This window comes from Nothobranchius furzeri, chromosome 1 (genome assembly GCF_043380555.1).
Source record: "Nothobranchius furzeri strain GRZ-AD chromosome 1, NfurGRZ-RIMD1, whole genome shotgun sequence".
NCBI lineage: Eukaryota > Metazoa > Chordata > Actinopteri > Cyprinodontiformes > Nothobranchiidae > Nothobranchius > Nothobranchius furzeri.
The window spans coordinates 50,719,273-50,731,676 of NC_091741.1; the positions used below are offsets into that span (position 1 = coordinate 50,719,273).

The 12,404-nt window shown below is 40.7% G+C and overlaps 2 protein-coding genes across 5 annotated transcripts in view; one reads left to right on the forward strand and one right to left on the reverse strand.

Moving 5' to 3' along the window:
- pphln1 (periphilin 1) overlaps positions 1 to 5,788 on the reverse strand; it is a 27,467-nt gene extending 21,679 nt beyond the window's left edge. For 2 of the 4 annotated variants that reach the window (XM_015957804.3, XM_015957785.3), the window contains exons 1-7: positions 5,681 to 5,767; positions 5,295 to 5,389; positions 5,096 to 5,135; positions 4,743 to 4,807; positions 4,427 to 4,636; positions 2,673 to 2,734; positions 1,579 to 1,695 (exon numbers count right to left, since the gene is read on the reverse strand). In XM_015957804.3, coding sequence (XP_015813290.1) covers positions 1,579 to 1,695; positions 2,673 to 2,734; positions 4,427 to 4,636; positions 4,743 to 4,807; positions 5,096 to 5,135; positions 5,295 to 5,318 — 518 coding nt within the window. In that variant the 5' untranslated portion in view covers positions 5,319 to 5,389; positions 5,681 to 5,767. Of the gene's footprint in view, positions 1 to 1,578; positions 1,696 to 2,672; positions 2,735 to 4,426; positions 4,637 to 4,742; positions 4,808 to 5,095; positions 5,136 to 5,294; positions 5,390 to 5,680 lie in introns of all 4 variants that reach the window. The other 2 variants (XM_015957795.3, XM_015957811.3) reach the window with 2 other exon arrangements.
- zcrb1 (zinc finger CCHC-type and RNA binding motif 1) lies at positions 5,770 to 12,277 on the forward strand. Its single transcript, XM_015957822.3, has 7 exons — positions 5,770 to 6,062; positions 6,151 to 6,179; positions 6,260 to 6,371; positions 6,452 to 6,559; positions 6,645 to 6,754; positions 6,827 to 6,902; positions 11,402 to 12,277. The coding sequence occupies exons 1-7, from the start codon at positions 5,979 to 5,981 to the stop codon at positions 11,543 to 11,545; spliced, it is 663 nt and encodes a 220-aa protein (XP_015813308.1). The 5' UTR covers positions 5,770 to 5,978; the 3' UTR covers positions 11,546 to 12,277.
- The last annotated feature ends 127 nt before the right edge of the window (positions 12,278 to 12,404 follow it).

Consider the following 12,404-nt stretch of genomic DNA (forward strand, 5'->3'; position numbering starts at 1 on the left):
CTAAAGCCCATTCTTAAGAGGCCGCACTTCTGTTATTCATGCATTTATCACTTCCATACTCGACTTTTCCAACTCAGTTCTTATTGGTGCAAATGTATCTGTCCTAAATCGTCTGCAGAAAGTCCAGAATGCTGCAGCAAGATTTCTTTCCAATACAAATGGACACTGTCGCATCAATCCCATTCTGGCTGATCTACACTGGATTCCTGTGCACTTTCAAATACAATACAAAGTTCTAACTTTTTCCTACAAAGCCCTGAATGGTCTAGACCCCTTTTACTTGTCAGAGCTGCTCACCCCCCCCCCCCCCCCCCCCCCCCCCCCCCCCAGTCACTAAGGTCTGCTGACCATCTACTGCTCAAAGTCCCTAAAATGAAATATAAAGCTCGTGGGGAGCGTGCGTTTGCCTTTGCTGCTCCCAGACTCTGGAACGCACTCCCTCTGGTGGTACGCCAGGCTTCCTCACTGGCACAGTTTAAATCCAGCCTAAAGACACATTTCTTTAATTTAGCTTTTGGCCAATGATCGTTCTTTTATGCTGTGCCTCTGTTCCGTTTTTTTGTAACCTTTTTTGTAACTTCTGTTTTTACAGACTTCTGTTTTTATTGACTTCTGTTTTTATTGGCTGCTTTAACTTTTGTTTTGATTTTAGGTGTTTCTATTTTATGACAGTTTTTAATTTGTGTTTTATGTATATGTATGTGAATTTGAATGGCTTTTTAGGTTGAACTCTGTGCAGTGCTTTGGTTAGCTGACATGCTGTTTTTAAATGCACTATATAAATAAAATTGGATTGGATCCAGAGTAATCTCTGTAGTTATGCTGCTATAGGCTTAGACTGCTGGAGGACACACTGACCACTTTCCACACTCTACTACTTTGTTCTACAATTTCTCTTTAACTGGATTATTTCCTGCTATTTCAGCTGTTAACTTTATTTTTTCTTTAAGTGTTTTTCTTCCCAGAAGAAGCTACAATGTCGTTCTGCTGAACTGCGGTGACCTCATGGAGGGGACCATCAGCTTGAACACTGTTGCTAACCACTTAAACATTCTCCCTCTCCTGATAACATTCTACTTTCTTTGACATTGAGTGTGCCACTACTAGTTTACCCATTTATTTATAGATTCACTAGGATAAATACAATAAAGTTTATCTCTCATCAAATAGAATATTTACTAAGAAATCACAATGTTACCATAGAAACACTACTTGGTACATGTGTGACGCTAGTCAGTGACTTGATGCAATTTGCTGGGTTCCTTATATAGGGAACTTTTTTCTGATTGGCTTAATGAACTGACCTGTATTGGGATGTTTACTATGTAAAGTGCCTTGAGACGACACTTGTCGTGATTTGGCGCTATATAAATAAACTTGAATTGAATTGAATTTTGTTGGAGGTTGTGCTCCCTGGGGTGTTTTACCCTAATGGCCATTCATTGGTAAGGTCTTACTTGAACATAAAAGTAATGCTTGCTTGCATTGATTTGAGTATGTACTGCTCCCTATCGCCAGGGAAAATACACACAGTCACTTTAAAACAAAGAACGGCCTAAGCAGCGTCTTTACTCGTACCCTCTGTCCAGGTTCCGGATGGCCTGAACTAATGTATCTTCCCCGCTTTCTGGAAGTGATCTGGGTGCTAGATAGATGCCCTGACTTCGCACGTTGTGAGGAGGTGGTGCACGGGCACTAAGGGGAAAAAAACAAAACAAAATCAGTTGTTTTTAGGGATAAAAACCAAAACAGGAGAATGTCATAATTTGATAAAGGTCGGGAACAAATGATTTACAATTCATTTAACATAAAGTAATTAAAGGTGTGGAACACTTGTTAATCAATACATTTGCAGCAGTTTCTAGTACAAATGAATGCCTATAAGTTGTACTCTGGGAAAAAAAAATCACCAGTGCACAAGTCTGAGGTACTAGACAATTGTCAAATTAGATGAGAGCTTCAGATGACAGGATTTGGAGTCTTACTCCTGATATTTGGACATCTTGCCTCTGATTGGGTAACAGCAATGTGACTGTCACTGACTCTACTCTGCAACGTTAATGTTTTATCCCCATAAATAACACAATCCTGGAGAAGGTCTGACATGTTGTTGTGTTGCTAATGCTAACAGTTAGCTTCTACTAGCCAAGATGTTTTCTGCTGATTCCTGGACGCTAAACCAACAACAGCCTTCCCTGTCATGAGTCAAGGTGGGTGAGTCCATTCCATGCTGTAGTTCTTTTTTAAAACACAAAGCAGTTTTGTGTTTTAAAAAAGAAATACAGCATGGAATTAGAGATATGATATAGCAAGAACACACCTAAAAAGGGTGAGTCCATAATTGTTAAGTGACAGTGTGACGTACATCTGTCAGCCTTTTCAAATCCTAGAGTTTCACCTTCTATTTTCTATCAGAAGCTAATGTGGGAGATAGGTGAAGGAGACCATTTTCATGTTCAACTTGCATTACAATCTCAGAATGAGCGATTATAATCAGAAATAATCATAAAAATGTTCGGTGTTCCACACCTTTACGCAGATACAAGGCTGCAGTGTAAAGCAAAAACATTCTCCCTCTTGTTTAAGGAAACCATGGTTGAGGTACATTTTGCAGAAACTGGTTTCCTGAAAATCTAACATTAGGGCATTTAAGAAACGTAGAAGACGATTACCTAAATTCCAACGGTCGCCCTGTGTGAGGATCCTCTCTGGGAACTCTGTAAGGATAATCCTCCTTCACAACAACAAGAAGACAAAATGTATTTGATGTTATGCAAACACATCATTAGCACCAATTAAAAATTGACAATTTATAAAATACCCCAAAAGTTAAAGATTTATTCTGTTTCCATTTAAATAAAAAACACCCTTATTAATGAATAACACTGCCTTAAATAAACTCATTTTGAAAATAATCAAAGAAAGCAGCACATTGTAAGAAGCTCTTAATTATCAGCCACCTGCCTTGTGAATCCAGTGTGTTTATCTGCCAAACCCTTAAATTTAATAGCATTCAACCCTTGGGAGGGTGTTAATTTTAGACAGAAACATTTGGCTCACTAGAGGGAACTGGCATCATGTAGCACAAGCTCTGAACTCGCTAGGACAAAGGAAAAAAGGTCCTAAAGGTCAGGAACCACAGCTTTAGAGAATCCTCACATAACCTCAAACTCCCCCAAGAGGCCTGCAGTAGATCTGAAGCTTCTTTATGACCTAAAGACCTTCAGCTTTGATGATAAATTAAATTAAGATTTTAAATAGTTTGGGATGTTCAAAAGCTCTAAAGCAGCATGTTTTAGTTGTTTCCCGTAATACCGAAGATCTCAGTCATCCACAAATTCTTTTACCTATTAAATAATGATTTTGGTGGAAAAACAGCTGACACATAATTGATGCTGAAACATAAAAAAAGACACCTGTGACCGATGGGAATCCGACATTGTTGCATGGCTGATTGTGTGTTACTTCCAATCACAATTTTACTCTTCCCACTTTGTTTTTTCTTAATTCTTTATTAATTAATTAGGACTTATATATTATAGTTCTTGTAAAGCACCCCGTGATCATTATCTTGAGAGGTGCTTTATAAAAGATCGTTTATTCTTCTTGTTTTTATTGGAGAATCTGACAGAGCATGCACTCCAGAGGCAACACGTCCTCCGTGAGCGCACTGATCTGATTCCTGAAGGAGATCGTTCTGGTGCTATGCCATAATTTGGGACCATTTGCGGAGCGACAGACAAAACACACAAATCTGATTTCAGTCCATGTTCTATTTCAGAACTACCAGAACCATCCTCTGCTCTCTGATCATACACGCGCTGTCAAGGTAACCAGACTGAATGACAGCTCAGACGAGGCTGCAGTCTCAGACAACATTTCCACATAAAACTAACTCCAAACAGAACGACTCTGAAAATGTCAAATTTAAATGACAACTCTACAAATTATAATATTCACTTTTTTTCCGTCCTCTATCTCGACCATGTTTACACTTTCTGTAACGCATTTGGTCCTCCTGCACTTGGGCAGCCAGTGCCTCCATCTTACTGTCAATAAAGTTTTCTTTGCTTGTTTTTTTAAGAAGAAGCCAGGGAATCCCCTCATGAGCTGAGGGCATGGTGTGACGAACTATGTTTAATTGATAGCATTTCTGTATGTAAATGATGATGGATGAACACGAGCACCTGGGTACAAATAGGTGGATTTTTCTTATTCATAGGAAAGAATACAGGAAAGTTTCTACAAACGTTTGCTGAATGAGGCCCTAGATCACTTTTATTTACCATTTTTTCCAGCTACAGATTTGACTGCATCATTTGTGAATCGTTCAAATGGCCCGGCTAGTGCTAAATAATTACATATTTGTTTATTATTTTCATTAAAGTGGATACAGAAATCAATTAAATAACATTAAAAATCTTACCCTTCTTGCTGGTGGACCGGCTCTGCGTTCAGGAAAATGACCATCACCTTGATAGCTTCTCTGATCTTCATGGTAACCTCGAGGGCCACCTCCATTTGGGTAAAAACGGGGACCTCCTTCATATTCATACCCAGTACGATTGTATTCATCCTCTGGCCTGCTAAAGGGGCCCCTCCTCTCCACAGCCGCTGATGGCCGTTGGTAAGGACCCTTTTATAAGAGTAAACATCATTTCTTTAGTACATGAATATATAGTTGTTGTTTTTTCCTGTGCCTTCACAATAAGTTGTAGAATATAATATTAAAAAACACTCACTGGTCTTTCGGGTAAAAAGCGTTCATCATACACGTCTCGTACACTTCTGTCTCTTCTGTATGTCACTGGAGGAAGCAGACTACATGTGAGACATACAAGAAAATGTGCAAAGACTTGGGCTTACACTATTATAGTTAAACATATAGTTAACTAACAAATCATATATGTTTTATCAAGAGAAAGCTTCAAATTTTGGCCTCCATCCTTCGCGACTCATACAGAAAGATGTATAAATGAACTTATATTGTATTAATACTAGCTATTACAATTAAATAAACGTTAAAGCTAAATGAGGGCTTGTTCGTTAATTTTTAAAATGTTGTGAGAAGAATGTAATGTAAAGACCTACTTACTCTCTGACTTAAGTACCTCAGAGATTGTCGTCAAAACAATCTGGAAAGAGATTTTTATAGTGTTATTGATCATGATTGTGACCGTTCTGATGACAGATGGTAAATAAGCAAATTTAAGACAGACAAAAATCGGTTAAAAGCGTAAAAACACAATTTAAGAACGACTCTAATAAGCCATGATTCAAAATAATAATCCTACTCTTTTAAAATGTGATCCAGCCATTGACTCAACCGGCGTAAGTTTCTGCAGACTTGACCGTTGCTTCTGTTGGATGCCTACAAAGAACACCTACACTGCAAAGCACCACATTTTAACACTTAGCTATTACAGCAGCAGATCAACATAGTGGATTTACAACAAGCTGCATTTAGTATAACAAGAAAAGCTAATTAGCTAACCGCCGTCTACGCTCACGTTTTATTTGCCGTGAAGCGCGAGCTAGCTCCTCGTTATTGCCATGAAAATACTCCAAGCACATATTTACAAACAAGTGTGGCCTTCGCTTGATAAAAGCGAATGAAACAGTAGACAAAAACCTTTATTTTAGTCAAAAAAGAAATCCCACACAAACAAATAAATCTCACCTTCTAGTATCTTTAGCGCGTTTAGCTCTTTTCCAGTTGCTAGGCTAACGTCTTTTTAATGAGGACAAAACGTCATCAAGCCGCGACGCAAACATGGCGTTTGTTTCTGTTTGCTAATAATTTGAAATCTTACCTTGTTTTATTCAAAATTTGTTATAGCTGCGTTGTTACGTTTAATTTTTAAACTAGTAATTTTTTACAACGTAGAATTAGACATTTCCCTGTAGCTGTTGCACAGGCTCATGAGCACTCGGATGTATTTTCTTTTTAAAATAAAATTTGCGTGTTCAGGTTCAACATGAGTGGAGGTTTAGCACCTAGCAAAAGTACTGTGTATGTGTCGAACCTGCCGTTCTCACTGACCAACAACGACCTACATAAGGTAAATCAGGCTGATATAACTCTACAAAAGTTTAGTGTAAAGACACAAAAACAGCATTTTAACTTTACAACCGATTAATGTTTTGCAGCTGTTTACCAAATATGGAAAAGTTGTAAAGTAAGTTGTGATTCGTAAGAAGTAAGAAAAATGTTGTTTGTAGTTTTTGAACATATAACAAATGTAATTGCTACTTTCAGGGTTACGATTGTGAAGGATAAAGACACTCGCCAGAGTAAAGGAGTGGCATTTGTTCTGTTCCTAGACAGAGAGTCGGCTCACAACTGTGCAAGAGCAGTGCACAACAAACAGGTTAGTGATGTTAGTTTTCAATTCACATGCAGATTGTCACTATGAACAGACTGCTATACATAAATGCATCTGTCTTCTAGTTGTTTGGAAGAACAGTTAAAGCCAGCATTGCCATAGACAATGGGCGAGCAACTGAATTCATCAGAAGACGGAACTACGTCGACAAGTCACGATGCTACGAATGTGGAGTCAGTGCTTAACTTTATGTTTTGTGAGATAGACACATTTGTGGAAGAAATTGTGTTTATGAATTTACGAACAAACCATTTTCAGGATACAGGACATCTGAGTTATGCATGTCCCAAAAACATGCTTGGAGAGAGGGACCCACCAAAGAAGAAAGAGAAGAAAAAGAAGAAAAAGGCACAGCAACCTGAGCTAGTGTATGTATTTGGTTTTCAGAGACTGAGACATTTTTTTTGTCTTTATAAAAAAAATCTTCCTCTTTTTTTTAGTGAAGAAGATGAAGAAAGTGAAGAAGAAGGAGAAGACCCAGCCTTAGATAGTTTAAGTCAAGCCATAGCTTTTCAGGTAAGTCAACTACAAAACAACATTTGAATTTCAAAGTGTCACAATAAGAGTTTACATTTGCATGTCTGGCTCGCAACTTAAACACGAGATCAGCTATAGCATATACACTCACCTAAAGGAGTATTAAGGTGTCTGCGAGGTCCGCACGGCTCCGCGCGGAAAAGTTGCGTCATTTTAACAACCACGCCCCTCCACCGCGCCTCCGCACGGCCCAGAATTTCCGCAACGCGCACCTCGGAAAATTTCTAACCACGCGGACGGACGGACGCGGAAAAACGTGGCGGACCGGCAAGAACTAGTATGGCAGAGGTTCTTAAATACAGACATTTGTATGATTCAGCTCTCAAGAGATCACTGTGATCAACATGTTGTTAATAATTCTTGGAGAGAAATAGCTCGCACTGTCGGAAAAGATGAGAACGCTGTTAAAAAATGCTGAAATACCATGTTGTAAACAGTCATTTCTACTTCTATTATGGTGTAGTGTTGGGCGCATGCCATAGAGCTCCATGCTGCCCCGTTCAGTTTGGGAGAATATTGGCTCACCGCAGAGACGAGCCGCACGAACCATAAAAGCTGCGAGTTGTGAAGCGCGTTCCAGCCGCGAGCCGCATCACCGTGCGGAAAGTGAATGCGTCAAGCATAAACCAAGCTTTAGGAACACCAGTTTGGCTTCTCCTTAATGCAATTATCTAATCAACCAATCACATGGCAGTTGCTTCAATGTATTTAGGGGTGTGATCCTGGTCAAGACAATCTCCTGAACTCCAAACTGGATGTTAGAATGGGAAAGAAAGGTAATTTAAGCCATTTTGAGCGTGGCATGGTTGTTGGTGCCAGACAGGCCGGTCTGAGTTAGGGCTGTCGCGGTTGAGGAATTCCCCCTGCGGTGATTCAGGGTGGCTTAATATTGCGGTGTGCGATATTATTGCAGCCCTTTTTTTAATTGCAGTACTATCTAAACATAATGTTTACACATTTAAAAAAGGTTAAAAATTGCCATGCCTTCTTTAATAACACTTTGCTGAATGCAGATCAAAGGGCAGTAACAACACAGATCGCAGTAACGTTTGTTTCTCCGACTGTCAGAGTCCGACTGAACTTAAAAACAACAAAATTCAGGAGGTTAAACTTTTAAATGCAAATTTGGCTGCAGCATCTATAGATGCTGCAGCCAAACATTTGTTATAACAAATAAGAAACAAGTCCCCATTTTGTTTAGTTGTTTAAAATCAAGCATAAAAAATTACATGTACCGGGCGCGCGCGCGCCGGGGGGCGGCCGCACTATCATTTCACTTTCACACACACGAATGACGGTGATTTATAGCTCGGTCACGTCCTTGTTACCTACAAGGAAAACCAGCATGTTAACCATATACGGTTTGAGAGAGGGTCTGAGAGGGGTGGCAACATTTCCAGCAACACTGAAAACCCTCTCGGATGGTGCACTCGTTGCGCTAACGCACACGTACCTGTGTGCGACTCTGGCGAGCAAAGGGAATCTCTCCCGGTTGTTGCTCCACCATGTCAGGGGTGGATGCATTCCTCCTGCAGGTAGCGAGTGAGCTCCAGCTCGGCTCAAACTCTCTTCGGGACGGTTGCAGAAGCAGTGCTTGTCCGGGACTTCAGGAGGTCTCCGAGCGTTTATTATTATTTTTTTGCCGCTGGTGGCTGCTCTGTCTCGGCCAAGGACTCTGGCTGCACAGCAGCTGACGTACTGAAAACCAAAGTGCCCCCAAAGGAGCGAAGTAACGTTTCGTTTTGATACCAGTGCAGCCATCCTTCTCAACATGCATCATTGAGTTGAACCAAGTTCAGTAATCGCGGTGGCCCATGATGCAGCGCGGTGGGCTTCTTCATATTGCGATATTTCATTTTTGCGGTTACCGCGACAGCCCTAGTCTGAGTATTTCACAATCTGATCAGTTACTGGGATTTTCACACACAACCATTTCTAGGGTTTACAAAGAATGGTGTGAAAAGGGAAAAACATCCAGTATGCGGCAGTCCTGTGGGCGAAAATGCCTTGTTGATGCTAGAGGTCAGAGGAGAATAGGCCGACTGATTCAAGCTGATAGAGGAGCAACTTTGACTGAAATAACCACTCATTACAACCGAGGAATGCAGCAAAGCATTTGTGAAGCCACAACACGCACTACCTTGAGGCGGATGGGCCACAACAGCAGAAGACCCCACCGGGTACCACTCATCTCCACTACAAATAGGAAAAAGAGGCTACACTTTGCACGAGCTCACCAAAACTGGACAGTTGAAGACTGTGAAATGTTGCCTGGTCTGATGAGTCTCAATTTCTGTTGACATTCAAATGTTAGAGTCAGAATTTGGCGTAAACAATGAGAACAAGGACCCATCGTGCCTTGTTACCACTGTGCAGGCTGCTGGTGGTGGTGGTGTAATGGTGTGGGGGGTGTTTTCTTGGCACACTTTAGGTCCCTTAGTGCCAATTGGGCATCGTTTAAATGCCACAGGCTACCTGAGCATCGTTTCTGACCATGTCCATCCCTTCATGACCACCATGTACCCATCCTCTGATGGCTACTTCCAGCAGGACAATGCAACATGTCATAAAGCTCCAATCATTTCAAATTGGTTTCTTGAACATGACAATGAGTTCACTGTACTACAATGGTCCCCACAGTCACCAGATCTCATCCCGATAGGGCATCTTTGGGATGTGGTGGACCGGGAGCTTCATGCCCTGGATGTGCATCCCACAAATCTCCCATCACCTGCAAGATGCTATCCTAACAATATGGGCCAACATGTCTAAAGAATGGTTTCAGTACCTTGTTGAATCAATGCCACGTAGAATTAAGGCAGTTCTGAAGGTGAAAGGGGGTCAAACACTATTAGTGTGGTGTTCCTAATAATCCTTTAGGGGAGTGTATATTGGTGCAGTTGTAAGCCCTGTTGCCTTGCAGCAAAAAGGTTGCAGGTTCAAAATCCTGAATGAGACCTTTTTGCATGGAGTTTGCATGTCCTCCCAGTGCATGCATGGTTACTATGGAGAAACCCCTTGCTTTGGATAAAAGTATCCACTAAATGAATGAACAAACATAATCAGAACATATTTACTTATTACTTTCCTTTTAGCTCAGCATTGTTTTGTTCTTCATGTGTTGTTCCCATTCTTCCTTTTACCACCACTCCCTTTATTTCTCCCTTGTTTAATGTTAGTCTTCTGGGGTGTATTGTGGCACAGTTCCAGTAAAGTTATCTACACGACAAGAGCAAAACCTCATACTCGTCCTGTACGAGCAGTAAATCTGCTCTTGGCAAGGCAGATTCAGATCACACTCAGATTAGTTTAGTTTGTTTAAAGTGTCAGTCTTGGTCTGTTAAAAATGTGTCACTGACAGATGTGTTTTATAACCAAGGTGATCACATTAACATGCACTGGTCTCCATGGCATTTTTTTTTGCAGGCCACACATTTGATTTCATGCTGCTAAAAGTTGTTTCTGAATCAACAACACTTTATAACTTTAAGTGCATTAATCCTACAACACAACCATAGATTATATCATTATGATTCATGTTTGGGATTTTCTATGTTATTGCCATTTAGAAAATACTGTCAAATACTGCCAAGCTGGTTCTTTACAGTGCTGCAGACCCACTTTCAGAGAGCGTGAGTCAGAGATAATTCTTATCTGTGTGTTAACATCATGTCCAAAGCATAATACATAAAGTAACTCAAGTGATAAATAATTAGTTAAAAAGTGGTTTGATACAAACTGATTATTACTGAGTCACGAAGGTCTCACAAAGAAGTCACACGTAAATGTTAAATAGGATATGGGTTGTATTTGTATAGCAACTTCTTAGGGTTCTACAACCCCCCAAAGTGCTTTACAGCACAATCAGTCATTCACCCACTCACACGCTGGTGGGAATGAGCTACGATGTAGCCACAGCTGCCCTGGGACGCACTGACAGAGGCGAGGCCTGCTGAACACTGGTGCCACCGGTCCATCCAACCACCACCAGCAGGCAAGGTGGGTTACGTGTGTTGCCCAAGGACACAACAGCAGCAATCTCTGGCGGGAGCCAGGATCGAACCTGCAACCATCCAATTACTGGACAACCTGATCCTGAGCTACAGCTGCCCCTAACACCCATGTCGGTTATTGAAAGGTGAAATTGATAATCTAATCTGAAAAGAACTGAAGTCTTTAAAAAGTATACTTTTAGAAGAAATTGAGTATTCGTGTATGTGATGTAAAAGCAAACTTCCTCCTTCACTGATGAGGCAGTCTGGAATGGAAAATAAAAGTATATAATCTTACATACATGAACAGGTGGGCGTGTTGTCCTTCAAAGTTCTTGAGATCTAAATGAAACAGTCTTGACTATCAGTGAGAGCCTAAGAAAGACAGAAATGGAAAAAAAAACCCTGCTTTTTGCATATGTCTGAGTCCACAAACACGTTTGTTGTGTTGTTGATGCTTGTTTTCTGTGTGGATTGTCTTTCCAGCAAGCTCGTATGGAGGAAGAGGATAAAAATCGAAAGAGACAGGCAGAAGGGGATGCTGCACGTGCCTCTACGTCGTCAGACTCTAAGAAACCGAGGATCAAAAAGAGCGCATACTTCAGCGATGAGGAAGAGCTCAGTGACTGATAACGACCTGCAGAGACATTAAAAACTTCAGCCATGTAGATATATGTAAAAATGTCACTAGAGTTGTCTTTTGTGTTTCATTTGGATGTGAAAAAAATCCCTCTATCATTATTCTTTTAAATAGATTTACTTTACTGCTTTGATAAAACCAAGCAAGTGTCAATAACAGGAATAAAAATTTGAAATTACAAGGATTTCCCTCCATGGAATCCTTTTGATCTGGAGATGATGGAGCCATTCACATATTGTCCTTGACTTAAACGTTTGGGGGACCTCTGGCATCCTTTGTGATTGCCTCCAAGTGTATCTTCTGCATCATCACGTAAAATGAGCCGTGGGTTGCCCCGGTGTGTGCAGGCTGTCTGGTGTGAGGCAAACGCAGCGAGGTTGGAGCATTAAAGGATTCGTGGTAGCGATCTGATGTGAGTGGAATCCCTCATTTATGCAGCCACGCATAAAAAGAAAAACTGTCCCGTGTCGCATTTGTTTTCGTGGTCGGATTTGTAAACATGAAGATTAGAAGGATGGATAATCGCTGTACACGAGGCGTTTCACCTCATTCAACTAGAATAATGGATTATTGTAAACCACAAAGGTGGGGGAAAAAACTAAAGGGTGCGTTTAGTGCGCTACATGTTAGTGATTTTAAATTAAATCTTTATGATCAATTTTTTCAGCCTCTGTAACGCGTTTATGTGCATGATGCGAATAAATCCTCGGCTTATGTTGTGACAGGTGCTCTGGTTCGCATTTGTGGGGTCAACAAATAAAAACGATAGTACAATGTGAACAGTTAGCGAAAATTTACAAATGTACGAGCTTGTCCATGAAGGGGTCATTGATTCATGATGAGGAATGT